We start from the raw sequence: 26,480 nt of genomic DNA on the forward strand, positions 1-26,480 counted from the left end.
TTAATTGTCTTATGATAACTAATTGATGAATTGAATAATCAAATAGATAAGTACTTCAGTATTCATCTATTTGTCAGGCTTGTCCAGTTACATTAACACAGCCGGGGTGATGAGACATTTAACATTTGAAAACTTTCCTCTCCCAGACAAAATGTTGCTGTAACTGTTTTCATTAGGAACTGTCTTGTTTAGGAGGTAAAACTCTAACACCTAATTGATCTAATATGAACCAGGTGGTAACGTGACTGTAGTAACCAGCTGAAGTGTGTTGGGATCCTTCAGGGGCTTTGACTTGTGTGTATCTTGTGTCTTGGTGTGTTTCTGTCTTGTTGCTGTGGCTGGTGGTAATCGATGTGTCTGCCTTCGTCCCCTCTGTTAAAGAGTAACTTCAGTATTTTTCTACCTAGACCCTATTTTCTCATGAGTTTGTATCTGTAACTGTCAAAGTACGTCCACTAAAAAGGGCTTGCTGTAGCCACTGACAGCCTCTGACTGTTAATATAAGTGATTGATAACATTATGGAAAAAGACCTTTTTTAAAGCATGCTGCAAATGTAAAGATAGATTTTAAAATACTGGTTGACATAAACCTGTAATTCACTATGTAGAATGTCAAAATATTCTGACCGTACACACTGTTTCCTTTTTCCTTGCGTATTTGGATCCCCATTATTATCAATATGACAATAAAATGCAATATAAGCCTAGGACTAAGATCAGAAAATAAATGAAATGACTCTACATATGAACCAATAAATAACCATATAATAATAACCTGTATTAGAAACAAAAGCAGAATTGTCAGTCACGTCACACCAAAAGAATAAATAAAATTAACAAAAAGGTTCTAAAAGAGCATTTCCATAATGTTGTCAGACATAAAAAAAAAAAAAACAGTCTGAGCTGGTCAGTGACAAAACCACTTTTAGTGGACGCACTTTGACGGTGCATAGTTGCCCATAAGGATTACGTTACAGTGCTCACCCTCAATCTTGGACCACCTTCAAAAAACTGTTGTGCCCTTTGCTCACAGTCACAAAAACATGGGGAAAATGGGGTCCAGGTTGAAAAATAATCAAGTTACCCTTTAATGTCCGCTGCATGTTTTCATTTCTGTTGTTAATTGATGGGAAGTGATGCAACAGGATGTTGCATGTTCCAAGTGTGCTTCTAAACAACCAGCGACATGCTGTGAACAACAGTGAAAAAAAAACTCTCAGATAAAACATTTAATAAGAATTCTGTATTTGTGCCGAACAGATTTTAAACAACACCACTAAATCATTGCTGCTTGCTTTGTCTGTGTGTCTCTCTCTCCCTTCTCAGGAGCAGCAGAAGCTGCAGCTTCACCTCCCGATCAACCTGTTTCTGCACCAGTGAGCAGCAGTGCTCCCACCACCTCCACCTCCACCTCCACCTCCACCACTACGACCGGCACCAGTCGACCCACTACAGCAGAGCCGGTCCTCAGCCTACACTACAGCTCAGAAGGAACCACCACCAGCACCATCAAGCTGGACTTCACTGATGAGTGGTGAGTGACGGCCTGAGCATGTGAAGATAAAAGGGCAGTTTCAGACATGCTGCACAGTTAACCTTTCATTAGTCCTGCACCCTTTTTGCTCTGCGCTCCAATAACAGTTGATCAAGCTTGGTACCTCTGTCAACTTTCCTTTTTTTCCTGGAACAGCGGGAAACAGCAGGAATGCTATCGGGAAGGAAACTGTTACTTAGATCTACTCAATAAACAGATGATGTGTTCAACTTGTCGGAATTTCTGTGAAAGTTGACACAGATGTTGTGGATGAAACACATTATCAGCCCTAGAACAATTTAAAAATTAATGTAAACCCTGAGAAGGACTCAGCCACTGTTTGATCCTCCTCCACAGGAGCAGTAGCACATCCAGCTCTATGGGCAGCGGAGGTCCCAAAGCATCTGAGGCTGCAGCTGTGCAGAGCAGAGAGAGTCTGTCGACACAGAGTTCAGTGTCAGAGCGAGGTGAGTTCTGCTGCATCATGCAAATTTCAAATCAAATTTACATAGTAACTGAAAAGTGCAAAGCAATTTTGGAGAAATGGAGCCAAGAGGAGAAGGAGAAGTCTAGTTTTCTCTCACAGTACATTCAATCAGTTAATAAACTACAGCTCACTTGCATGCCTACAACCAACCACACAACAGTCCATTTGAATACAGACCTGCATGGATTCTATGTGTTTCTTCTCAGCTCCGTCTGAGTTCTCAGGCCAGCAGAGTGTCCCCACCGCCGCCTCCACAGAACCGCCGTGTGGCGCTTCCTGCTCTGGTTCCCTCGGCAGCTCATCAGCTCAGGCCCTGGCGGAGGGCTCCTCTGAGGGGGGCACCGGGGCTCCTGCACCGCTGGAGAGAAGTCAGCCGGAGGGTATGGAGGACACATCAGGAGGCTGCAGGAGAGCAGAGCCCACAGCGGAGGAGGGAGAGGAGGGCCAGAGTCAACCCGCACGGGGCAACCAGGACTCTGACGACAGCGACGACGACCCCATTCTTATCCCATCAGCGAGGTTCAGAGGACAGGGACAGAGGTATGTATTTGAGCCCAAGTTATTACCTCTTAGATTAAGATATTGCCCTTGATAATATCTCCTTTTAAAGGTTTTTTTTTGCCATGCCTTGCCAATGACTGTTTCACTACAAATATAGATTTAATTCCAGAGGATCTGCAGTAGGAGATAGGATGATCAGGTAACGTTTCCACTAGCAACTACAAGCATCTAACCTGTCAGGTGTGTGAATTGCAGCAGAGCATTAAAACTCAACAGCACATCATGACGTGTAGAATGACGATAAGGTTTTTTTGTCTTGGTTTGATCATGTCACTCACAAATAAACTAATACACACAGAGCTAACTGTAGACTTAGAGTGATGTGCATGTGAGTACTGACTCCACAAGTGGTGTGAGCAGCAGCTTAATGGCAGCGTTCTGAAGCTGATGTACAGAAGAGAGATGGAGAATGAACAAAGAATGTGTGCATGACATCCTGATGGAGCTGAACAAAGTTAAGTTGATTTTCTCTCAAGAGCCTCTTTAAAGAACGCCAGTTTTTTCAGCTAGTACACCACATGAACCAGCGTGTATCTGATTGAATTTAATGACACTACCGTCATGTAGTCAATGGACAAAACTTTGCATAACAATATTAAGGGCTTAAAGGGATAGTTTGGATTATTTGAAGCAGGGTTGTATGAGATACTTATCCATAGTCGGTGTATTGCAGTAGATGGCGGTTATAATGCCTCCAGTCTGGAGAAGCAGCAGGAGTACCGGTGTACAAGGTGAAGAATATTTTCACTGCTTTACCTTGCCATTAGACAGCCATTTCCAATGGGAAACTAGCGTTATATAAATCAAATATCACTCTCTCCGAATCATCCAGACTCCAGTGGCAAAAACACTAAGTATATCTTGCATAACGTGGCAGTTGGTGGTCTACCACTGCAGCAACCTGTTAGTTTATGTGTGTTATTGTGTATCTTTGGTGAATCCGAACTAACCTTTTAAAACACCAAAGTCTTACAATAACACAAACAGACTAAGTGATCAAGACAGCAGTAGACCAGTAACTTCCATTTTCTGTGTGGCAACATTTCTGATTTCACCCATGGAGTTTGGTTTGGAGAGAGCAATATTTGGCTTATATAACAGCGGTTTTTAGTTGGAAAAGGCAGTCTGAAGGCAAGATAAAGCGTTGAAAATATTCTAAATATAGTGTGCGCTTCAAATGATGTGGGTGTTTTTTTTAATGGGCACTTTTTAGTGGGACAGTTGACCCCAAAATCAAAAACATATTTTCCCCCTAGCTTGCAGTGCCATCTAGATGTTGTGAGTTGCAGAGTTTGAGAGATATCAGCTGTAGAGATGTAACAAAGCACCAAAAAAATACGTTTGAAAAATTTAAAACCAGCATCTCTTTCTAAATTACACGACCCAGTTACTCATAATCATCCACAGACCTTGTAGTGAGCAGTTGAATTTAAGAACTACTTTCTTTCTACCAGTTCTGGTTGATTCTGCTGCAGAAATAAAGGAGTTTCTAGTACCAAGTGCCAATCTAGACCAGGGGTAGATGTATATATTTGATTTTTTTGGGAAAACCGCCCTTTGATTGGCTAAAATATGTTTTTGCAGCTGACCCTGTCAACAGCAGATTATTGCTAAGCTTTCATGCTGGTGGTGTGTTGACCCTGTACTGAAGGTAATACACTGACTGTCAATAACTATCTCATACAACCCCACTTTAAACAACCCGAACTATCCCTTTAATTCAGTTATGAAAGAGCAAGCAGGTGTTTTGCCTTGAATGTGGCTGCTTCTTAGCTCGGGGTTTGTTCAAACAAAGCTTGCTATTAGTCGAATTGATTATACAAGTATAAATTTCAAAGCATGGGGATCATGAGCATCAGTGACGGCATGACTGTGTGTGTATATGTGTCTTCGTTTGCGTGCTTTTCAATCACGTCTGTCTTGTGTTTCACAGACGCTCAGCGGCTGCTCGTATCCAGGAACTGTTTCGCAGGAGGAAGGAGAGGAGGGAGATGGAGGAGAGCGAGACCCAGAATATCAGGAGACCCTCTGTCAAAATGGTCTACAAAGGCCACCGTAACTCCAGGACAATGGTACGTCCAACGCTAATTACTTCCTATTAGTTTAAAGTTTAAAGACCTCATGAAAAATATCCTGAAGAAAAGGTTTTAGAAAATACACTTATTTGCTTTCAGTCTTGTGTCCTAGACGAAAAGATGGACACCACTTGTAGAAATGAAATACTTGAAATACTCCTTTAACGTTTAGCAGTGCAGTAATTCAAGGTGTTTTTATTTCTTAGATAAAGGAATCGTGTTTTTGGGGCAATAACTTTGTGATGAGCGGTTCGGACTGCGGCCACATCTTCATCTGGGACAGACACACCGCGGAGCACCTCATGCTGCTTGAAGCCGACAACCACGTGGTCAACTGCCTGCAGCCGCACCCATACGACCCCAGTGAGTACCTGTCCACCATCATCATCATCTCACAAGATCCTCTGCTCCTCAGGGATGACGTGACGATGTCTGTTAACATGTTCCTTGTCTGGTCTGTTTCAGTTCTGGCTTCTTCAGGGATAGACTATGATATCAAGATATGGTCCCCGCTGGAAGAGTCGCCATCTTTTAACAGAGTCCTTGCTAGTGAGGTATGACTGTGAAGGGATCAGTGAAATCAGTGGATGGATGCATTGATCGACTGATTTATTCATTCATTCATTTAAGTTTCCTGCTCTAACTAGACGCCAGACAGCAGCAACCAACATGATCAGATGGTAATCAGTCTATTCAGTTTCACTATTTCAAAAAAACAGAACATTTCAAAGCACTTAAAGGGATAGGTCGGATAATTTTATGTGGGATTGTATGAGGTACTTATCCATAGTTAATGTATAGACCCTTTTTGGACAAACTCCATGGTTACGTCAGTGTGTTAATTGGAGGCAAAACAGAGAAGTAGGTCACATAACCAAGCTAAAATGTCGTCTTGTTGTTTTATTAGGTACCAGAATTGAAATAGTAATGGCTCAAGATTTAAGTTTAAGTACATTGCTTAGCTTTCTTAGACCCTCTGCTTCACCAACTGTAGGCAGTACACTGAGTATGGATAAGTACCTCATAAAACCCCACATTAAATAATCCAAAATATCCTCTTAATTTACACAATGGAAGTTTCCATTTATGGATACAGTGTACTTTTCTGTATTTCAAAAAAGCCAACAACCAACAATACAAAAAAAATGGGGAGTAATTAGAGGAAAAAAAATACAAATTTCAGACATTCTGCAAAGAATTCACTTTTCTTTGGTTAAGTTTGGAAGGAAAGGGGCACCTTTTTTAAGAGCAGCCTAACTAACATACCCTTAGAAAAACATTTATAAACTACTTATTTTCTGTATTGTGATCAAATTTGAACTCGGCTAAGCGCTGTGGTCCCATTGTGTTTTCTTGCTAATAAGTATCAGTCATAGGTCCTCTGCAGGCTGTACATACAGGAAACAAATCCATGAAACTAAAATGACATTTTTCTAAGAGAAAAGCATGTAATCCACACTCCTGTATCTGATAGAAGATAAGATGCATTCGTGGAAGCAGCTGATAGCTTTTCTGTTGTTTCTGTTTTCCTGCTATTTGTCAAAAGTCAACTTGCCTCACACTCTCCATTCTTTCCTCACACCTTTCCTCTTCTCTTTAAAGGTGATAACTCGGAACGAGCTGATGTTGGAGGAAACTAGAAACACAATCACAGTCCCCGCCTCTTTCATGCTGCGAATGTTGGCCTCCCTTAATCACATTAGATCAGGTACACAGACACAGACTTCATGCAATTGTTTTTGAATTTTTGTGTCAATTAATGGTCAGTCACAGTCACTGTTGACTTTGTCCACCTTCTCATTTTTTATGTCTTTCCTTCCTTGCAGATCGACTAGAGGGTGATCGCTCTGAAGGTTCGGGCCAGGAAAATGAGGACGAACAGTAGCCTGCTGGCATTTTATTTTAAATAAAACACTATTTCTTTTTGCTGTATAGCACTTGAAAAAACCTGAGATTTGTACAAGTATAGTGTAGAATACTTCCTTTTGAAAATTAGTGTCATTTCTAGCCCCCCTGTGTTTTTTTAAGATGACTTTCTTACTGATGTTTCTGTATGAGGATAAACTACATCTGTGTGAATGCAAAAGACAAGGACGTCAGTATAATATATATTAAGTGTGAGAATAATGGCGGCTGGAGTGCAAGGATGTTAAGTGCAATATTATTTTGTTAGGAGAAAGTGAGCTTTGATCAGTGTTAATGTGTGACTTTTTGAATTTGTAGCACAAAGCTAAGAGATGATGATGTGCTGCTTCGGCAGTTACGCATGTAAACAAGGACTTTAAGTAAAAAATATGCGGAGAATGCTTTAATTTTGTTGTTGAAGAAAAAAAAGAAACAAAGCTGTGGTTGTTCTCCCCAAAGGGACATGTCAGTAAATTATAATCTTTTACAGAATTTGGAAAAAATAAAGCTACGGCATCTCAAAGATGTCTGCACTCAGGTCTGGAAGATTAAAGCTTAACATGACTGTGCAACAAGCAAACAAATGGACTGAAAATCACTCCTGAAATAAACAATCATCCGTATGATACACACTGATTTCTGGCAGAGTTAAAAAGATAAGAGATTATTTGAATTGGGGTTGTATGAGGTACTTGGCAACAGTTTGTCACAGTCAGCACACCAGTTCAGTCTGGAGAAGCAGCAGGAGTCCTGGTGTACAAAGCTGTGGACAGGGCCAGCAGCAAAACACATTAGCCACCTAGAAAATCATCAGTTTGAGTGTGTACTATATTTAAAATATATTTTCACCGCTTTACCATGCCATCATGGGATACTGCCATTATGTAAGCCAAATATTGTTCTCCTTAAAGCTAGCAGACTCTTTTACTTACAATAATAAAACATTGATTCAGAAATATTTATGTAAAAAGTTTTAATAGAAGATTCTTGATACAAAACTTTAACGCAAATGTTTGTATTAATACTTACTGTATAGTGAAAATCAAAAGGTTACATCATTTCTCAGGTGTATAGCTTTTTCTTAAAAAAGTAGTACCATTCAAACAGATACGAAGATACGAGGTAAGACTGAAGCACCAGAATTGTGCTCTACTTATTACAAATGTCCTCTGAGTTCCTTTTTAGAATAGTAGAAAGGGAGCAATGGAGTGTATAAGCTGAGGTAAACCACGTGTACCAATATATTTACTAAGACACTGTGTTGAGGATTAAGACCAGTTTTTCCCTCACACACAACCTGTCCTCCAATTAAACACCAAACACAATATATTTTTTGGTGAGCTGACTTTCAGTGAACTGTGAGTCGTTGTTAATACATTTTCATTAATATAACAATCTGGAAATGCTGAGAGTCTCCAACTGACTAATTCTGGACTTCATTTACCCATCAACCTGTTTGACTCTTAACGCTCATTACATTGCTATTAATATGCGGCTTTAGCTTGAACAGTAAGCAAAAACACTGGCCAAACAGTAATAATTACCTTTTCTGACGTACAATGAGAGTGGTTTCTATGTGAAGAAGAACAATCGTTTGTTCAAGTGCAAAGACTGTAGTAAATAATCATGAAATGTCAGGACTATCCATGCGCCTAATACCCCTGTGGTTATATCAGGTACCTACACAATAAGGACCGTGTCGCTCTGCAAATACCATATCAATACAACAGATTCTGATCAAGTGATGACACTCAGGGCTGGGCAATACATATAAATATTGATTTGTCCTTATGATAAATTATATAATTTACTTTTAAAATCCATCAATTTACCATACTCAATACCTACCCAGGGTCAAGATCGGAGGGTTAGTCCATCACAGTCCACACTTGGGTAAAAGTCAAGGGCAAACAAAGACATTGGCTGAGTTCAGAATTGCATACGAACGAATTGTTCAAGTATGACGTCAAATTAAGTACGCAGAGCAGTCCATCTGCACAGTATGTGAGAAGTGCCCAGATCTAAACTAGATTAGCAGGGATTCTTGAGAATGTACTGTGAGCTTAATGGACATGCTCAGTGGCCCCAAAAAACTGGAACTGTCACCCAAAGGCAACATGGTCAACTGCACCCTACCCCTATTACATTAAACACCCTTTGCATGTTTTCACTGATTTGGCTGAACAGATATCTACTTATGCCGAGTTCATGTCAAATCAAAGTTATTTTTAAGAATACTTCTATATAACCAACTTGGCACTTGTTATTGCTGCTTCACTGCAGCCAAAGAATGCCATTCAAGTTCATCAAAACTCAATGTAATGTTATGAATACGGTGCTACTGTATACTGTCAATGCACAATAGTAAACATAAACATGGGTATCTTTCCTATCCATCCCATATGATGTGAATGCAGCATCAGGCTGAAGGTGGGCGGAGCTACATTATCTGAGGTCCTCGCGTACCGATAAGACTGACAGTTGCAGCAAAGCTTAACAGAGTGTTAATCAGGTCCGGTTTGTTCAGGCCCACACAGTCGCACAGTGAAGAGGTCTGTCTAACCAGAAACGATGTTCGACCTTTTTCACCGCAGCCATTTTGACATGAAATAGTAGGTTAAACACAGGTGTTACCAATGATAGGATCTAAGGTTCTGTTCCATTCAGGACAAACAGAGTGGTGTTATTGTGCATGTTGGCTCACTGGAAACCAAAAGTTGGTATCATTGTTAACACCTATGTGTACCCTACTGAAAAAGAACTGTAAGTGAAAACACCAGTGTGTGTCAGTGTGCAGTACTTAAGTGCAAACTGGCTGTGTGTCTGTATCTGAATAAAAGAGAATTTGGGATTGAAACATACTTTTCTAAATGTAATAACGGAGAACTTTTAAACTCATCTCTTTTGGGAGACATAAACAACCATATTTGTATGATACTGCCCAGCCCTGATCAGGAATCACATGTTATTGCAAATTCTGAGGACAGACCATAATATATAGTAATAAACAAATTACTACAACAATCAGATCATTTAGGCTACAGTAGTTAAGGCTTCCTATATGATTACATTAATCCATACAAAAGCTTTTAAAGACACAGATGGTGTGCACTTGGTCCAACACAGTGGAATGAATAATGTGCCTTTTCCTGTTTCCTAATAATTTCAAGTATGGAGTACCCATGTGTAGAGAGATCAGACTTCATAAACGGCACCACAGAGCAGGACAAACACCACTCTGGTTGCTCACATATAGTGGCTTTAAGGGTGTGAAACCCTTGCAGTTCTCCTACAAACTTAGTCTATAAGCATGTCCAGGCCAGCTGTGGTCAGGCTGGTTTTTCCTCCACATCCTGCTCCTCTTCATCTCTGTCATCTTTTACGATCCCCTCATCGATACTTTCCAGCCTGAGTCTCTGACCGTCCAGGTATCTGGGTCTAGGTGCTGCCCTGGTTGTAAACAGTCCCCCCGGCAGAGCCAGATCCTCCCCGAACAGGGTGAGCTTAGCATCACTCTCTATAGCTTTCGCCAGGCAGGAGGCAAAGGTGTCGAGAGATTTGTGTACCTCTGCGTGAACTTGAAGCGAGGATGTGTTGGTGTTTTCAGCTGAGGAAAAAAGAAAATACATTTGTGAGCTAGGGTTACGGAAACTTAATATTTTCCATCCCTGATTGTTTTTAACAATGATGGAAAAAGCTGTGACCTGCTGTAACGTTAAGTTATTCACATGCATCATTGTCAAACAAAGTAGGCTACATTGTGGAGTTGAATAAATCTATCTATCAAAAAAGATTCCCGTCGGAGCATGTGGGCATCATTGCTGACCTCAAAACCATAATTATAGCGTCTCGCTATCTGGGTGCTGATAGCAGAAGAGCTACTGAAGTACTGTGACCACTACTGGTCACAGTGCGGTGCAGCCACGCCCCTGATACAGAAAGACTGCACACTGCAGTGATAGGAGTACTTGCAGCATCAGAAAATCCAATGTCCACAGATCTGCTGTTTAGACATATTTGCCAGGACGCAGTGTTTTAGTACCCTCCTCTGTCACTGCAGGAAAAAATATCATTCATCTGTTTTGTGGGATCTTGACATGAAAAGTGACCACACAGTTGGTGTGTCTGTTCATCTTTTCTCGCCATGTTCTTAAAAATGCAAAATGTAATGTAAATTTGTTCTGTGTATTAAATATTACTTTGACCAAGTTGTTTTTGAAACTTAAATACTATTAAACAGGCTATGTCTTATTATCATTAAAAATGAAAAACAAAATGATGGGTAGTAACAGATCATGACAGAATTTTTCAAAATCGCGGACAAAAAGAAAGTTTTGTATTATGAGGTCCACTGGACAAACTTTACAATAAACAAATCTAGGGCTGCAATTAATGATTCTTTTCATTGTTGATTAATCTGTTGATTACTTTTTCAATTAATTGATTAGTTGTTTGGTCTATAAAATGTTAGAAAATAGTTTAAATTGTTTCTCAAAGCCCAAGATGACATCCTCAAATGTCTTGTATTCCCCATACTCAGTTTACTGTCATAAAGGAGTAAAATATTTGCATTTAATAAGCTGGAATCAGAGAATTTCACCTTTTTTAAAAAAATTTCTACAACCTATTAATCTATTATCAAAATAGTTGGTGATTAAAATCGTTGCAGCTCTAAACAAATCCTTTGTTTAGAGGACTGCTGACCACAAAGTAATTTTTCCCCCCGGCAGCGAGTGAGAGGTGAAATCTCGTCCCTCTAATCTTTTGTGGAGTGCAGAGATGACAGATACCTTTGGAATGCTCCACCTGGTCTTCAAAGGTGACCGAGCTCCTCCTCTTCCCGGACAGATTCCCATGGTGCTGTGGGTGTGACAAGCCGTCTGTGGAGAAGTTATCCAGCAGCATCACATCTGTGCCTGCGTGGGAAACATTACAGAGACAAAAGACTGGTCAAATGAAAGCAGTGATATACAAGACACTTGAAATGTAAAAGCAGAAACCATCTTAATAACGGACACACAAGTTGGATAATCAGATGTCGGCTGTATTTGTTTTACACATGACATTACTTGCCCTGCCTATGCCATCCTGACCCAAAAACATGAGCTGTGAAACAGGAATGTGAGGCTGACTATAACAAAGCTGTGGGAGTGTGACGCAATAGTTTGTAAGACCATCTGCCAGCTTTTCCAAACCTCATGCTCACACGTGTCATGAATCATGGAGGAGCTCATAGCAGGTGATGAAAGTCAAGCTGATTGTGTGTTGTGGTGAAAAAACTCAATCATCACAAAAATACATTTTAATGTATTTGTAAAGTCACTGCCACTTAAAAGGATAAAGCTGCAGTTTAACTGACTGATTTTATAATTTCCTGTTACTATAAAAAGGTAAAGTAGGCTGTTTTTTGTGTACTGCTGAGACAGTATAGTATGATGTTAAGTATATAGTATACACTTTGCAGAATTAGTAAAAACTTACATGAGTCCTGAGTGAAACTGAAGCCAGTGTCTCCTGTGCTGCTCCCTGGGGCCAGCAGATGTCCTCCACCTGCCAGCATGGCTGTCAGGTGAGGGGACATACCCAAGTCTGAAAGAACACAGCAAGTTCTTGTTAAACAACATCAAACAACACATGAAATCACAACAGAACAGGACTGTGAATCTAAACAGGATGTACATGATGCACATAAACCACCACTGTGTATGAAAGCAGCTTATTATTCTAGATGTTCAATATTTATTCCAGGACTCTTTTCACTAACACCCACCCTTGCACGACTGTATCCCTGTTTGCATTTTACAGAAACAGTTTAACAGTTTAAAGTTAAAGCACAGTATATCAAGATTTGGGTGCATTTTTTTGATATTTTTTTAACGGTTTGGTTTTTAGAATTTCTCAGCTTTCAGTTGTTGAAGGTCAATATTGGTGTGTTCACATAGAAAGTAAAGAGAATTTAATTAAGCTAAAGTTATTTCCTGGTCTTATGTTCTTGCTTTTTAAAATGTTTAATAGCTTAACAGCATACAAGCACTGGCTACATGTCACTTCTAAACTACAGTGGCTCTGTAGTGTCAGACGATAGCCAATAAAAAGGGCACACAGACTCCCACTATACGTTTAGAAAACATAACAGTGCCCATAGTGAATTTAAGCCCCTGGCTAAAAGAAAAAGTGAAAAGAGTTTGTAGTTTTGAACTCAACTCCACTGCAGCTGCATAGATGACTAGGAAAAACATACAAAGTGAAAGAAAAACAAATATGATTTATGTTGGGGTAGTACAGTTGCCTGATGGTATTTCACTGAAATTCAGCCTGAATCCCCTTTTATCAGTTCATTCTCAAATTATTGTTAGTGACTGATAATTGTGTTGGAGAGTGTAACTTTTTCATGTTCTGAAAGGGAGCATGGCAGAAAACGTTTGGGAAACACAGATCTATGTGTATTAAAGAGTGGAGTTACATTTCTTATTTGAGTAAACAAAAAGTAAAAAAGTAATAAAGCTGATTCTGGTCTTTGGTGTAAGATTTGGTATCTTAACATAAAGAAGTCCATCTATAGAGTGATATCAACATTTCCTTTGAATTGATCTGCATGTCACACCTGTGATTCTGTTTGAGATGCTGAAGAGACGGGACGTCCTCTGCCGTGTGGCAAACGACTCTCTGTAGTAACGATCTCCAAAGCACATCCCCAGCAGCTCCTTCCTCACCGTTTTATTCCACAAGCCATAGATGAGTGGGTGGCACACTGCGCTGCAGAAAGACAGCCATGCCACCAAAGTCTCCATTCCCTGAGACACACTCCCCTGTCCCCACAAAGCCTCGGTGCACACCACCCCGACATATGGCCCCCAGGTCACGAGGAAGGTGCCGATCACCACTAAGATGGTGACAAAGGCCTTGCACTGACTCCCTGCATATACAAGGCTCCGCCGGCTTCCATTAGAGGAAGTTGAGGTGCTTGAATTTTTACGTCCGTTCCTCTGAGCTGCAGTTGAGTCGTCCTGGGCCACAACAACTGTCCCACAGTGGACTTTGCGAGCTTTCATGCGGGCGACCCGGAATATTACACCGTAACAGGCCAGCATGATGACAAAGGGGGGCAGGGTGCACCAGATGACCCAGAAAGCCGTGTAGCTCGGCTCTCTGTGCCAAGACGCGACACAGGTCCACTTGAAGCAGTCAAACTCAAAGGAGGACCAGCCGAACAGAGGAGGCAGGCAGCCCACCAGGGAGTGTAACCACACGTAGGCGATGACAACGACTGCCCGGTTTCCTGTGATCTTCATGGGGTAGATCATCGGGTAAAGCACTGCATAGTACCTGTTGGACCAGAGAAGAACACGGTGAGGAAACCTTGCAGAGAGGAAACTCAACACTGGTCTCATGAGAGCCTGTAACACAGAGACTGTTCAGATCTGAGTGAAGCTGAAGGCTGCACTTTTTCCCCTCCAACAATGCTGTGAAGAGTTTTCTGAAAAGCTGCAAACACAACAGAAAAAGAGAGTCTTGGCAGGGAGAACAAAAACATGCACTGTAATCAAAAATTCCCAAAGGTGCTGAGGGTAATTAGGAGAGCACCACCAACAGTGAGGACTGTATCCTACTGAGATAATTTACAGTAGACCATGCCTTTTCAATTACTGTTTTAGAAGGACCAGATTTGAAAAAAAAATGAAGTGCAAAGGGACCAGATGTTTACGCTTCCCCTGTCTGACCAATAAAGTTAGTAATTTAAATGTATTAAACAATGCACCTTTTTATTCTTTTCACCACCTTATTAGTTTTAACAATTGTGAAAGAAACAGGAAAAAACAATGCACCTTTGTAATCCTAGATTAGAAGTAGTGTGTTTTAACACACATAATGTTGCATTTAACTCTGCCTAACAAGAGACATCACCAATGAATAGGTTAATTAAACTACTAGTAAAATGATGATGTTCTAATAAGTAATGTAATACCAGGGAGTGTTTCGTGGACCTATTTTAGCTCGATAAATGACTTAAATGATGAACTGATCATCTTTATCAACTGTGCTCTTGAATATCTTGGTATAGTTTCATTGATACCCAAGTTACAGTACTGTTACAAAAAAAACATTTTTTGATAGCCTACATTGAGGAATATGAATTTACCTTTTTTCCTAGTAAGCCCATCTTTCAAAATTCATTACTGTGTAAGTTGATCTGACAATAAAATTTGCAGTTAGTAGTAGTTTTCAAAATCAGTAAATACCTATTAAAAGAATAAGCAAAAAGCAATAAAAGTGGAGTTCAGGATGCCAGATTAGCTATATCTGTTTAAGTGTTTATTTGTTCATGAGCATTATGTTTCTAAAAATAAGAATCAATGGAAATAATCCCAGCCCTGCAGATGAATAGTACATTCTTCTAAGTCCACATTTAAAGTTACTTTGTGGAAGCCTGTCTAATGCTTGTCACTTGAGCTGGGAAAATCTCCAAGAAAGTACCACTATTGTGGTTGACCAATCTTATTTACAAGGCTACATACTGACCTTAAAGGGAAACACACAGATGTTTATTCACAAACAGTCAAACCTTATTTACTGTGTCCTAAGAATCAGGTCATAAGACTCATCTCACATTTATTACAAAAGATATAGAATTATTTTGAGAAAATAAAAGAGACTGAATTGCATAGAACTGTTCATACATATATATATACACACACACACACACACACACACATATATACATATATATAGTTGTCATTTCTTTTACACCAGCTGTGACAGATGTAGTCTGGCTCCTGTTAATCACTTACAGATGTCCCCATGTCAATTTTCACTTGAATGTCTACTATCCTCCTATTTGTACTTTGTGAATAAAAAGCATCTTTTGTTGAAATAGTTCATATCCATATTTACATGTATACCCTTGGCCCCAAGCTACACAGTAGAAATATTAACTCATATTTAGATCCTCCGGCAGGGCCCTCCTGGTTGTTCCAAAGTCTAGACTTAAATCCAAAGGTGACCATGTTTTTGCCATCAGCGGTCCTCGCCTTTGGAGCAAATGCATGAGCAGATAAGGTTCACAGTGACATCTTTCAAATCACTTCTTAAAACCCATTTTAATTTATTTTGTTTTAATTTATATTGATAAGACAGCATTATAAGATGTCTTCTTTTTATTCTTTTTAAGTCAATGTTATGTGAAGACATTTTTTTTTATTTCTTTTTCTCTTTACTTAAATTGGCAGTTTTTTTTTCACTGTTCTTATGTCTTCTACTGATCTGTCTTTTTCTGCTATGTTTTTGTCTTATGCTTTGTGTTTAATTGTATTAATTAATTAATTTTAGCTTAGCAACATATTATTCTCAACACAACAATACAACACTATTCTCCCATGCCATGCAAAACTTTGGGGACATTGAAAATATATGTTTTAATCATATAGTTCTTATTCTATTCTTCTTTGGGCTCAGACTAATTCAAATGCTAATAATATATTTGGGGTCTGAATCATGCTATTTTTATCTATTTTTAAATGCCAAGTATTGAAGGAAATAAGAAAAACTTCAATATAATCCAAAGTTAATCCAAACTTTTGAATGGTGTTTTTTTTTAAAGATATAACTATACAGGGATTATGCAAGCGCCTGTGACTGCAGTCATTACTCAGCACTAACCTGTCAATGGCAATAGCTCCAAGGGTGAGCATGCTGGCAGAGCTGATGAGCAGGTATAGCAGGGCAGTGAAGTTACACCACACCACCCCAAACACCCACTCTCTCTTCGCCGAGCTTGCGGCCACAAACGGCAGCACCAGCATGGACAGCAACAGGTTGGACAACGTCAGGCTGAACACAAACTTGTTGCTAGGCGTGAGCAGATAAGGCCTGCGATAAAGGGTAGCAACGATAAGGAGGTTCCCCAGGCAGGCGAGGAGTGTGATGGTCACGATGGAGACCGACTCCAGGGCAGCCAGACCCTCACCATTGCCCACCGTGGTGCAGTTCCTACTGGTGTTCATAGTGAGAGACTGCACCACCAGACAGGTGAAGGGATGGTAGGAGACTGTAAGGAGAAGGACATACTTAGAAATGTAGTGTATTATGAAGAAAGCATAGCTAAAATCTTCTGACAAACTGTTAAAGCCTGATTGTTAAACAGCTTTAACAGCAGGTTTTAGCTTCTCAACCAAAAGACATGCACACAGCTGTGCTTCTGCTAACAATTTCTGCAAACCAGCTTTACAGCTTCAGATTATAACATTATTTTTTCTCTCCATTCCAGGGCTCAACAAGGGCAGATTAATATGAGACATCTGCACTGTATCACCTCATAACTCATAAACATTACAGCAGACTTTAAGGTTCACCGTGATGGATGACACATGCCAAGCAAGTTTCAAGCGGCCTGCAATTTGACTTTCATATAGTACAAAAGTGAAGTGAAACTAGTGCCGGCAAAAAACGGTTGGTAAAAATGGGTAGTTGGAAGAAACATGATTGAAGGTAGCCTAAAAGTGTTAAAACATCATTTAGCTGTTGCTGGTGGACAGTTATTCAATACATATCACAGTGTATAGTAATTAACACACAATACTAGATTTTGTGCTACATTTCAGAGAGAAACATTGTACTTTTTATTTCACCACATTCACCTAACAGCTGTAGTTACTTTTGCAGATTAGCATTTAACATACTATTATAGACATATTGCAGGGACAATCTATAAAATACTATCCATTTGCAATGCAACCACCCACAAAATTAACACATGTATGCATCAGTAGGCTAATAATATACTAATTTAATAAATAATATAATAACAATGACAATAACAGACAACACTTTAGTAAAGTTACTTATCAGGATTTTGAATGCAGGATTTTCACACAAAATAAGTATTTATACATGTTTGTTTTACTTAAATGGTAAACATCAGTATTAGTATCAACTATAATTAAAATACCAAAAGTAAAAGTATCCATGCACAATGTCACATTTCAGAATAATTATAATAATATGTGTTGTTATAATAATTGTATAATTGGATTGTAATCACTGATAGATGAATGTACAATTGATCTGTCAGTTATTTTCTTGATTAATTGATGAGTTGTCTGGTCTCTAAAATGTCAGCATTGAGTAAGCAAACCACAAAATATTCACACTTAAGAGGCTGGAATCAGAGAATTGTTTTACTTGACTTTTTTCCTTCAAATAATTACTCAAACAGATTAACCTTTTATCAGAATAGTAGGCAATCAATTTACCTGTTGACAACTAATAGGTTGATCGATTAATCGTTGCAGCTCTAGTATCACTTTAGTATTTTAACGTGTAACTGGTTAGGATGGAGCTAATTTTACTTCTTTATGTACTGCTCTGTAGCTTAATCTATGTCAATATAACATTTTATTGCTAATAACAATTTGTATTCACACCCTGAATATGTAACGTTAAAGTAACCACATTTGTAACATAAATGTTATGCTCATGGAGTAAAAAGTTCAATATATCCCTGTAAAATGCAGTGGAATAAAAGTCTAAAGTAACATAATATTAAATAACGAAGTATATTACAAATACATCAACATCAACTCAACAAAAACGCTAATCAATCTCGACAGTTCACAGGTTAAAATCATCACTTAAAAAATGACATACGTTCAGAGTGAAAGTTTTAGCCAAATAAAGTCGTGGAAAGTTAAACGGCCATTATTTAGCCGCAGGAAAACAACATTATCGTTATCTGCTGCCATCTCTCACCACACGCACTATCTCTCGGTTTCAGAGGAACTTTTTATACAGTTAAAGGGACAACAAAAGTGAAGTTTCACCCGCACTCCAGCGATATTTGAGGTTTCTGTGCGGCTCATTGTTGTTAAATGTAAACGTTGTAACAGTGTGAAGATGGTGTAACGTTAGCACGGAGACCACCACTAGTTAGCGCTAAGCTAAAACAACTACCGTTAGTTAGCCGAGGTTAGCTCAAACTTTCTCCCATTGTCCCCCACAAACACAGTTATTATCCGTCTTTACCTGCTTCGGTTCGGCGCTGTAGCTCCACATTTTCTCGTCCTCGAAGGCAAACCGTCCATCCTACTGGTCCGTTTTCACACGATAACCCAGCAGCCGCGGGCTGAGCCGGAGAAATCTGTGAAAGCCCCTCGTCATAGTGAAGTTTGGTAACGTTTGTCCCTCCTCAACCCGAATCACAAACGGCCAGCTGCGGCTGCAATGGCGTCCTCCTCCCACCTCAGCTTCAACTCCCTCTCCTCGCAGACTCCTGGGTGGTCGACCCATGACAAACGCCTTGTGTTTATGTCGCCATTGTAGCAGCTAACATTACTTCTCTCTGTGTGGTTTGATGTTGCATTTAAATTCTGTGCTTTTAAATCATGACACCGTATGTGTTGAAAGCCATAAAAGTACATTTTAGTCTCTTTTGGATGCAACATGTACTTAGTGTGGGCGTTTGCATTTATGTTTATAAAAACTCTGTCAGTGTGCGCATGTGTATTTCTTTAATAACAAGCTGGTAGTGTTTATGAATGAAGGCAGTACCACGCAGCATCATTTTTATCCGACTGGACCACCCACGTAGATCAAAGCTTCCCGCACAAACACGTTATCTTCCGTTATCCAATCAGAGCACCGGGACGTTACCGACTCCGGCCACTTGGTGGCGCACTCTCCCTGAATGCTACGGTCATAAATCATGCTGTGCTGAGCTACGGGCGTCGTGTCTAGAACAGAAGAGAACCAATGTTTGTGAAATTCTCGCGAGATTTGTGTGTGTTGTTTTCAGTATGCACTCTGTACACATACATTTTTTATAATGTGGCTGTGGTTAAATCTGCTTAGGTGTAGGGACAGAAACCACTCGATTATAGTCAGGGAAAGGGAAACTGTCTGGGTTAAATGTTCACTCTCGCGAGATCTGTCGTGGGTCTGGGGTTCCCTTCTGGACATAACTCATCTTCAAGGCTTATTATGTGCACATGAAGGTAACCATCACACTAAAGAAAAAAAAATATATATCACTCATTTTGAATTTAAGGATAGCAATCCATGCACTATTGTTCTAGTTTAATTTTATTGGAGGGATTTCATAATCATAGAACTAAATTTCATAATACAACCTCATTTTTTAAGTTAGGGTTAGAGGATTTATCTTAACACACAAGGTTTACTTGGTTTAAGAAATCTGCCATTTGACACAGTGTTGATATTACATTATGACTGTGATCCATACTGATATATTACTTTTGACAAGCCAGCTATTTCCTTATTGTACCATTCAGTTACGTAAAAGTGTATGGTACATTCTGGGAAAATGGTCAGCTGTAATTGTAATGTGTCATGCGATGTGATTTGTTTTAAACAGGCTAAAGCATTGAAAAATAGTGGTGCAATTTAGGAGTGTGGCGTTAAAGCATTTGGCAGTATAGCAGGATTTATACTTGTGCATTAAGGGGCTTAGGCACAGCTAACAATGCATTTCCTCATATCTAACATGTTGAGGTTACAGCGGCTACATAAATACCATGTGGAGACTGCAAGAAATGTGATTGGTTAGAGACTGTTGTGAAGTCAAGACAACATTAAACATGTCGAAGAAAGGCTTAGTAATCTTTTTATAGTAACACACATATGCCAAAGACATTTCTGCTGTAAACTTGACAATCCTCTCTCTCTATCACAGCACATATACAATGTAAACAATGTAATTTAAACTTTGGCTACTAATGATTGAACAGCGATAGACTGACTGAATGGCAAGACAAGACAAACAATGCCATACCTTCTCAAATCAGAAATTTACTTAAAATGGCCACAATTGATTTTGGAGGCCCCTGTGGACAAAAGCAGCAGTGTTTCCCAAAACTACAAAATATAATGTAAAAAATAAAATTATCTAAAAGCAATGCTCTTTTTTAACTGGCTAACATACTACTCAACTTTGCCAAGGAAAATACAAAAAATATAAGGCTCAGTTTGAATGCTTTAAATCCTTTCCTCTGATTTTAAGGGGAATCCAACACAGTAGCAGGCGGTAAATGGATAGTTCAGATTATGTGTTTATATTGGTGCTGTATGAGGCATTTCATAGTCACGCGGTCCCCACCAAAATAATAATTCAGTTTAAGTGTACGCTACATTAAGAATATTTTCACTACTTCACCTTGTGGTCAGACAGTGTTTTGTCCTGGAAAATCCCCATTATGTAGCCAGATATCACTCTCTCCAACCTAACCAGATTCCACTGGTAAAATCAGTAAATCAGCTTCACAGAACACAGGAGCAGCTACCACTGTCACAATCTGTTAGTTCATTTGAGGTCTTGTGTGACCTCTGTGTTTTAAAAGGTTATTTAAGATACATCAGAGTCACACAAAAACACAAACAAACTACCAGATCAAGGCAACGGTGGACCAGCAACACCCGTGTTCTGCGAGGTAAAAATTACATACAAAAGGAGTCTGGTTGAGCATGAAAGAGCAATGCTGACCACCACTGTTACTGTAGGTAATACACTCCTGCTTCAAACAATTGGAATTATCCCTTAAAGAATATCTATATAGAAATAGCCGATCTTCTCGGAGATGGTCTCATTTGCTTACGTAGGTCATATAGAGCCATCAGTATTAAATTGAACTGTTTCATAAACACAAAAAAATCCTTGTAAAATGTTTAAACAATGTTATACAATGTAACACAAATACTTTGGGGTAATCGATGTACTGTTGTAATGGTGCTATCAGTAGGTGAAATGTATCAATTACTGTCATATATCTTCACACACAAGTTTAAGTTTTAACACCTGAAATTAAAACTTGAGCATGGGGATCTGTGGAGAGTAGTCAGTCAGGAGAGAAACCATCAGACCCTGAAAGAGAAGAGGACAGTTGTAATGATCAAATTAAACTTGCTCTACTATAAAACTGCACATTAAATAGCAGTGTTTGTTTCATTAGGTCCCTTACCATGATCGTCCACTTTCTATTCTCTGCCTCGGGGAAGACGAGGGAGCGGGATGAGTAGAACACCTCGTCATCCACCTCCTCCATTTTCCGAGGGAGACAATGCAGCAAGGTCCAGTCAGGTTTGGACACACTTGCTGTCTGTAACGGACCAGTGTCAAAACATTTCAACCCATAATACACATAAGGATGTCTCCTTCTGGTGACAAGGAGTCCAGAGTACAATCACTGAACATGCTCGACTCAATCATTTTGGAGTCGGTTCCTCTTAAAATGACATTTCTGCTCCTGTGCTGGGGGCAGCACGAATATTTATTGGCTTGACATAAAAATATATTTTTACTGACCAAAATAATTACTGTAGCTTTTTTCAGGAAATTATATCAGCTATATAATCATGTACTGTATTTAAAGCTTGCTTGCTGATTTACATGCCACATGAAGTCTGTAATTAGTGTTAGACTAGTCTACAATACAAACAATTTTCAGAATGTTAAGTTGTACTGATTTGTGTACAAGCAGTCGGGAAGATCAATGACAGAGAAACTGTGTTGCTCTGAGCTGATTTGCTTATTATCAGGGAATGAACAGCTACAAGTACCAAAGGGGACCAATTTGTGGATAGGCATGGATCAAAAACAACTGCTAACTTCCAGAAGTGGGGAGTAACCAAGTACAAATACTTTTTTACTAAAATTAAAAGTTATAATATCAAGCATTTTCCTAACAAATCAATAAACGGGTGCTCTTATGAACAGCTTGGACAAGTCCTGCTGATTCTCTCTTTAAGTAGTGTTTTCAGATATCTGTTCTTCACTTAAGCATTTATTTTTCTGTCAACTTTTTACTATTACACCCTACATTTAAACACAAATATTTATACTTTCTACTACTTACATTCTCAAAACAGGCTCCTTACTTTAGTTTTAATGCGTTTAAGGGGAAATATAGATATTTTTTTTTTGTTGCATCATTGCAATGGCACCTTCCTAACATCATCACCTATTTCCACCTAAATGGATGGGACAATAACACACAGCGTTGCACTATATTCATCAGTGAATACCGTGCGCATTAAACATTACAAGATGAAAAAATGTAAAAAAAAAAAAAAAAAAAAGAAGAAGAAGAACGTAGGAGGACATTACAAGATGAAACAAACAATGAAGGGAGCCTTGACTGTGGAGAAAAGGTGATTGTTCAGTTAACTTTGCACAGAAAGAGACAAAATGTCCTTCAGAAAGCTATTTTTAACTTTTATACATAACTATCAATATTATGACAATGTCCTTATTTACCCGCTTTGTAATCTGGTAACCTTGAAAGTCTTTGAGCCTCTTTTTCTTCTCCTCCTCCTGTCCCATGCTGATCCAGGTGTCAGTGACCAAGACATTACTGCCATGGGCAGCCTCCATCGGGTCAGAAGTCAGAACAAGCTGGGTGCCGTGCTGAAGCAAAATGCAGTGTTATGAATTAATGAGAAATCCTTTGACACGAGGTCTGTTGATAATAACGAAACCTGAAGATGACCTCACCTCTTTGGAGAGTCTTTGTGCCTCTTGAATAAGACTCTTCTCTGGCTCATACCCCTGTAAATCAAGATACAATTAAACACAAGCTTTTGTTTCCAAAGCATCTCTTCTCACAAGAAGCAAGAAGCAACTGAGACTGGATGTGTAAAGGGATAGTTCAGATTGTTTGATGTGGGGTTGGATGAGGTACTCATCTTTAGTCAGTTTATTACCTACAGTAGATGGCAGCTGACACGTCTCAAGTTGAAGAAGCAGAATAGCAGTTTAGGAAGCTAAGCAGTTAATTGCTGTAGACAGGGACAGCAGCAAAGTGGATTTTGACACGTTAAAAAAGGCCCATGTTAAGAATTTTTTCACAGCTTTACCTTTCTTTCTTTGCTCTCTTCACACCAACCAGACTCCTTTGTCATTTTACCTTGCAGGACACAGGGATTTCTGGTCTACTGCTGCCTCGATTTGTTACTTTACGTACAACTCCTGTGTTCTTCAAGGCAAAATTACTGATTTTGCCCATGGAGTTTGGTTGCTTTGGAGAGAGTTCTATTTGGCTTTCTTGTCAGAAACTGCTGTCAGCTGTCTGACAGCAAGGTAAATTGGAGAAAATAGTACATTGTCTAGCTTTCTATATTACTTTAAGCACCTCATACAACCCCAGAAATCTGAACTATCCCCTTAATATTGACTACAGACATCCAAACCTGCAAAATACAAGAAAAAAAGAAAGAAAAGGAGTGTACTACAAGAGATATCATTTGCACATAACTACATGAAGCCAGTCAAACCTTTGGTGTAGCAATCCTCAGATGAACTCCCAGTTTGGCTGCAGTCATCATGAAGGAGTGAAGGACGTTGTTCCCATCTCCAATCCAGCTCACTGTCAGTCCACTAAGGGACCCATAATGCTCCTGGAAGACGATGGAAGTAATTTAGAAAACATAAACATTGAGTGGATGAACACTGTAGTATATTGAGGGGTTGCAGTACCTGTAAGGTGAGGAAGTCAGCCAGAATCTGGATGGGGTGGTAGAGGTCAGACAGTCCGTTGATGATGGGGATGGAGGCCTCTTTGTCCAGCTCCTCCAGAGTAGAGTGGCTGTACACTCGTGCCAAGACAATATCACAGAGTCCCGAGAGAACCCTGTGGTAAAGGTTTAGAGATTACAGAGGGAGATCACCATTACTACCTCGTAAAAACTCACCAGTATTACAATATGTGTGGCAGAGTTACACCGAAAAATACAACGCTCACTAAGATTCCCTGGATGAACATTTAATTGCACAGAATACAACCTGCAGCTAACAACTGACCAACATTTATTTTATTTTATTTCTGTAAGTGAAGTAATAATTATAAGACTCACCTGGCTGTGTCTGTGGAGCTCTCATTCACTCCCAGGTGGATATCCTGAGAGGTGAGAAAACATGGGTGCCCACCCAGCAAAGCAAAACCTGGATTTATGATATAAAGGCAAGTTTAACTGATGCTTAAAAAAAACCAAAATGAATCTTTCAAAGGGACAGTTCACCCCAAAATAAAAAATACATATCTTCCTCTTTCCTGCAGTGCTATTTATGCTTCTAGATTGTTTTGGTGCGAGTTGGAGAGTTAGAGTTTGGAGACATCAGCTGCGAAGATGTCTGCCTTCTCTCAAATATAATCAACTTAATGTCACCAGACTTATGGTGCTCAAAGTGCCAAAAAACCTTTTAAAAACTCAACAGCAATTTTTCTTTCCAGAAATCATGACCTGGTTACTCAAGATAATCTACAGATCTTGTTGTGAGCAGCTTCATGTAGGTATTATTTTCTCTCTACTGAATTACACCTGCCAACCAGGTCACCGTGCTACTTAGCTTAGTGGTGCTAACGTTACAGTTCAGCCGTTTATAACCTATACTGCAACCAGCCACCAGGGTGCAATCAAAATGTTTTGGCTTTGCTTTTGGGGAGCTCTCATTTTGTCCATCTCTGTATATGTTAATGCTCTAGTCCATGAGTAGATACAGCCTTCCTTCTGTGCGGTGATGACGGCTGGAGGAAGAAAATTGTTTTTACATGAAACTGCACAAAAGAATTGACTCGTGATTTCTGGGAAGAGCCACCGACTCACTGTTTTCACACTTTAACCTCCACAAGCAGAGTGCCATCTAGTTCCATTATACTCGAAAAAAGACAGCCAATATCTCCAAAACTCTGCAACTCACACATAAACAGTATAGATGGATAAATAGAACTACAAGCAAGAGAAAAATATGGATTTTTGATTTTTGGGTAAACTGTAGCTTTAAGCAAATAAGCACACAAGCTCATGCTCATGCACATGCTGAACGGGGACAGTTCAGAGAACTGTCAGAGTGGTGACTGTTTTGTTCCAGGGAAGCGCTGAAAGTCGCCCTTCAGCAAATCTTTTGTATCTACTCTAACAATGACTTTTACACCACTGGACACACCGTTGAGTAGTGTCAGCCCAGCAAACAGGATGAGATTTTACATTTCACTTAGATGCTCATGTAATTTCAAGTGTGAAGCTGACACTTGAAAGCCGCTTAGTGCCCACCTTCAGCATGATGTTACTCACAGGGACGTTTAACTAAAGCACATGACATATAGGAGTGCAGATGGTTATATACAAAATAGACACCTGTTTCTGTGGACATTCTTGTTCTGGTGCTCCTCTTCTCAAATATCATAGCAATCGACTTTCCTTGAAGAAGGGGAAGATACTGAAATAGAAATGACAGTTAGCTTTCCTTAAATGATCCACCCCGAGGCTCCACAGTAAAACAACAGACACTCAGCATATGAACACTGCAGTTATCACTGGTTTAGCTGATGCTGGCTACCTGTTTCTCATGCTTGATCCGGTGTTTGAGATCCCCTGACACCCACAGCAGCCTCTTGATCTCCTCTGAGCTGAAATCTTTCAGGGTGAGAAAGCTGCGACCCTTTAAATTCACTGAACTACGGGCAGCAGCCCCAGTGCTGAACACAGTAAAAAATAAAAAAAGAAAGAAAGGTATAATAAAAGTATTATTCCTTGTAATAACAATACTACCAGTGCTGACAAAATATCGAAAGAAAGTTATGTGAAGTGCCTTACCTAAACCCTCGCGACACTCTCTGGAGAGTTTTCAAACATTTGAAAACTGTGTGGTTAACAGATAATAGTTTAGTCGACATCGCAGCTCGAAATGGATAAACTATGGAAGCGTAATGTACTGCGAATATTTCATCAGCGAGTAAGCAACTTTCGATCACTGCCTGTCCCACAAGACATGCTGCAAGAACTACAACCAACCGGCAGCGTGGCAACCACTGACATCACCGCAGAGGCGTGGCTTCTGGCTTCACCGGTAGAGGATTTTTATTTTTTTATTTTATTTATTTTTTTTTTTAAAGTAAATGAGTCCGATTTTCTCATC

At 39.5% G+C, this 26,480-nt stretch overlaps 3 protein-coding genes across 8 annotated transcripts in view; 1 reads left to right on the forward strand and 2 right to left on the reverse strand.

Annotated features, from left to right (window-relative positions):
- dcaf6 (ddb1 and cul4 associated factor 6) overlaps positions 1 to 7,192 on the forward strand; it is a 35,653-nt gene extending 28,461 nt beyond the window's left edge. For 4 of the 6 annotated variants that reach the window (XM_084724786.1, XM_084724789.1, XM_084724791.1 and 1 more), the window contains 9 exons: positions 1,327 to 1,534; positions 1,892 to 2,001; positions 2,228 to 2,561; positions 2,680 to 2,721; positions 4,516 to 4,654; positions 4,864 to 5,020; positions 5,123 to 5,211; positions 6,260 to 6,365; positions 6,484 to 7,192. In XM_084724786.1, the coding sequence (XP_084580912.1) occupies positions 1,327 to 1,534; positions 1,892 to 2,001; positions 2,228 to 2,561; positions 2,680 to 2,721; positions 4,516 to 4,654; positions 4,864 to 5,020; positions 5,123 to 5,211; positions 6,260 to 6,365; positions 6,484 to 6,542 (1,244 nt within the window). In that variant the 3' untranslated portion in view covers positions 6,543 to 7,192. The remainder of the gene's footprint in view (positions 1 to 1,326; positions 1,535 to 1,891; positions 2,002 to 2,227; positions 2,562 to 2,679; positions 2,722 to 4,515; positions 4,655 to 4,863; positions 5,021 to 5,122; positions 5,212 to 6,259; positions 6,366 to 6,483) is intronic. The other 2 variants (XM_084724787.1, XM_084724788.1) reach the window with 2 other exon arrangements.
- A 2,206-nt stretch (positions 7,193 to 9,398) lies between these two features.
- gpr161b (G protein-coupled receptor 161b) lies at positions 9,399 to 19,119 on the reverse strand. Its single transcript, XM_084724793.1, has 6 exons — positions 18,581 to 19,119; positions 16,220 to 16,607; positions 13,167 to 13,888; positions 12,044 to 12,151; positions 11,353 to 11,478; positions 9,399 to 10,169 (listed from the first exon to the last, which is right to left on the reverse strand). Exons 2-6 carry the CDS (start codon positions 16,561 to 16,563, stop codon positions 9,892 to 9,894), a joined length of 1,578 nt encoding a protein of 525 aa, XP_084580919.1. The 5' UTR covers positions 16,564 to 16,607; positions 18,581 to 19,119; the 3' UTR covers positions 9,399 to 9,891.
- A 1,310-nt stretch (positions 19,120 to 20,429) lies between these two features.
- On the reverse strand, positions 20,430 to 26,343 carry otc (ornithine transcarbamylase). The gene is made up of 10 exons (XM_084724794.1): positions 26,159 to 26,343; positions 25,902 to 26,040; positions 25,700 to 25,781; positions 24,419 to 24,506; positions 24,042 to 24,195; positions 23,840 to 23,962; positions 23,061 to 23,114; positions 22,824 to 22,973; positions 21,529 to 21,666; positions 20,430 to 21,431 (listed from the first exon to the last, which is right to left on the reverse strand). Exons 1-10 carry the CDS (start codon positions 26,236 to 26,238, stop codon positions 21,372 to 21,374), a joined length of 1,068 nt encoding a protein of 355 aa, XP_084580920.1. The 5' UTR covers positions 26,239 to 26,343; the 3' UTR covers positions 20,430 to 21,371.
- Positions 26,344 to 26,480: the final 137 nt, after the last annotated feature.

This window comes from Lutjanus erythropterus, chromosome 8 (assembly GCF_056507025.1).
Source record: "Lutjanus erythropterus isolate fLutEry1 chromosome 8, fLutEry1.hap2, whole genome shotgun sequence".
Lineage (NCBI taxonomy): Eukaryota > Metazoa > Chordata > Actinopteri > Lutjaniformes > Lutjanidae > Lutjanus > Lutjanus erythropterus.

Excerpts from the sequence above, each read along its gene's own strand:
- gpr161b (XM_084724793.1), bottom strand. The coding sequence starts at position 16,563 with ATGAACACCAGTAGGAACTGCACCACGGTGGGCAATGGTGAGGGTCTG. Across the intron at positions 11,479-12,043 it reads CAGTTTCACTCAGGACTCAT|GCACAGATGTGATGCTGCTG; the intron begins GTAAGTTTTTAC and ends TTTCCCACGCAG. Across the intron at positions 10,170-11,352 it reads CCAGGTGGAGCATTCCAAAG|CTGAAAACACCAACACATCC; the intron begins GTATCTGTCATC and ends TTTTTTCCTCAG.
- otc (XM_084724794.1), bottom strand. The coding sequence starts at position 26,238 with ATGTCGACTAAACTATTATCTGTTAACCACACAGTTTTCAAATGTTTG. Across the intron at positions 26,041-26,158 it reads AGAGTGTCGCGAGGGTTTAG|CACTGGGGCTGCTGCCCGTA; the intron begins GTAAGGCACTTC and ends TACTGTGTTCAG. Across the intron at positions 22,974-23,060 it reads CACAAAGACTCTCCAAAGAG|CACGGCACCCAGCTTGTTCT; the intron begins GTGAGGTCATCT and ends ATTTTGCTTCAG.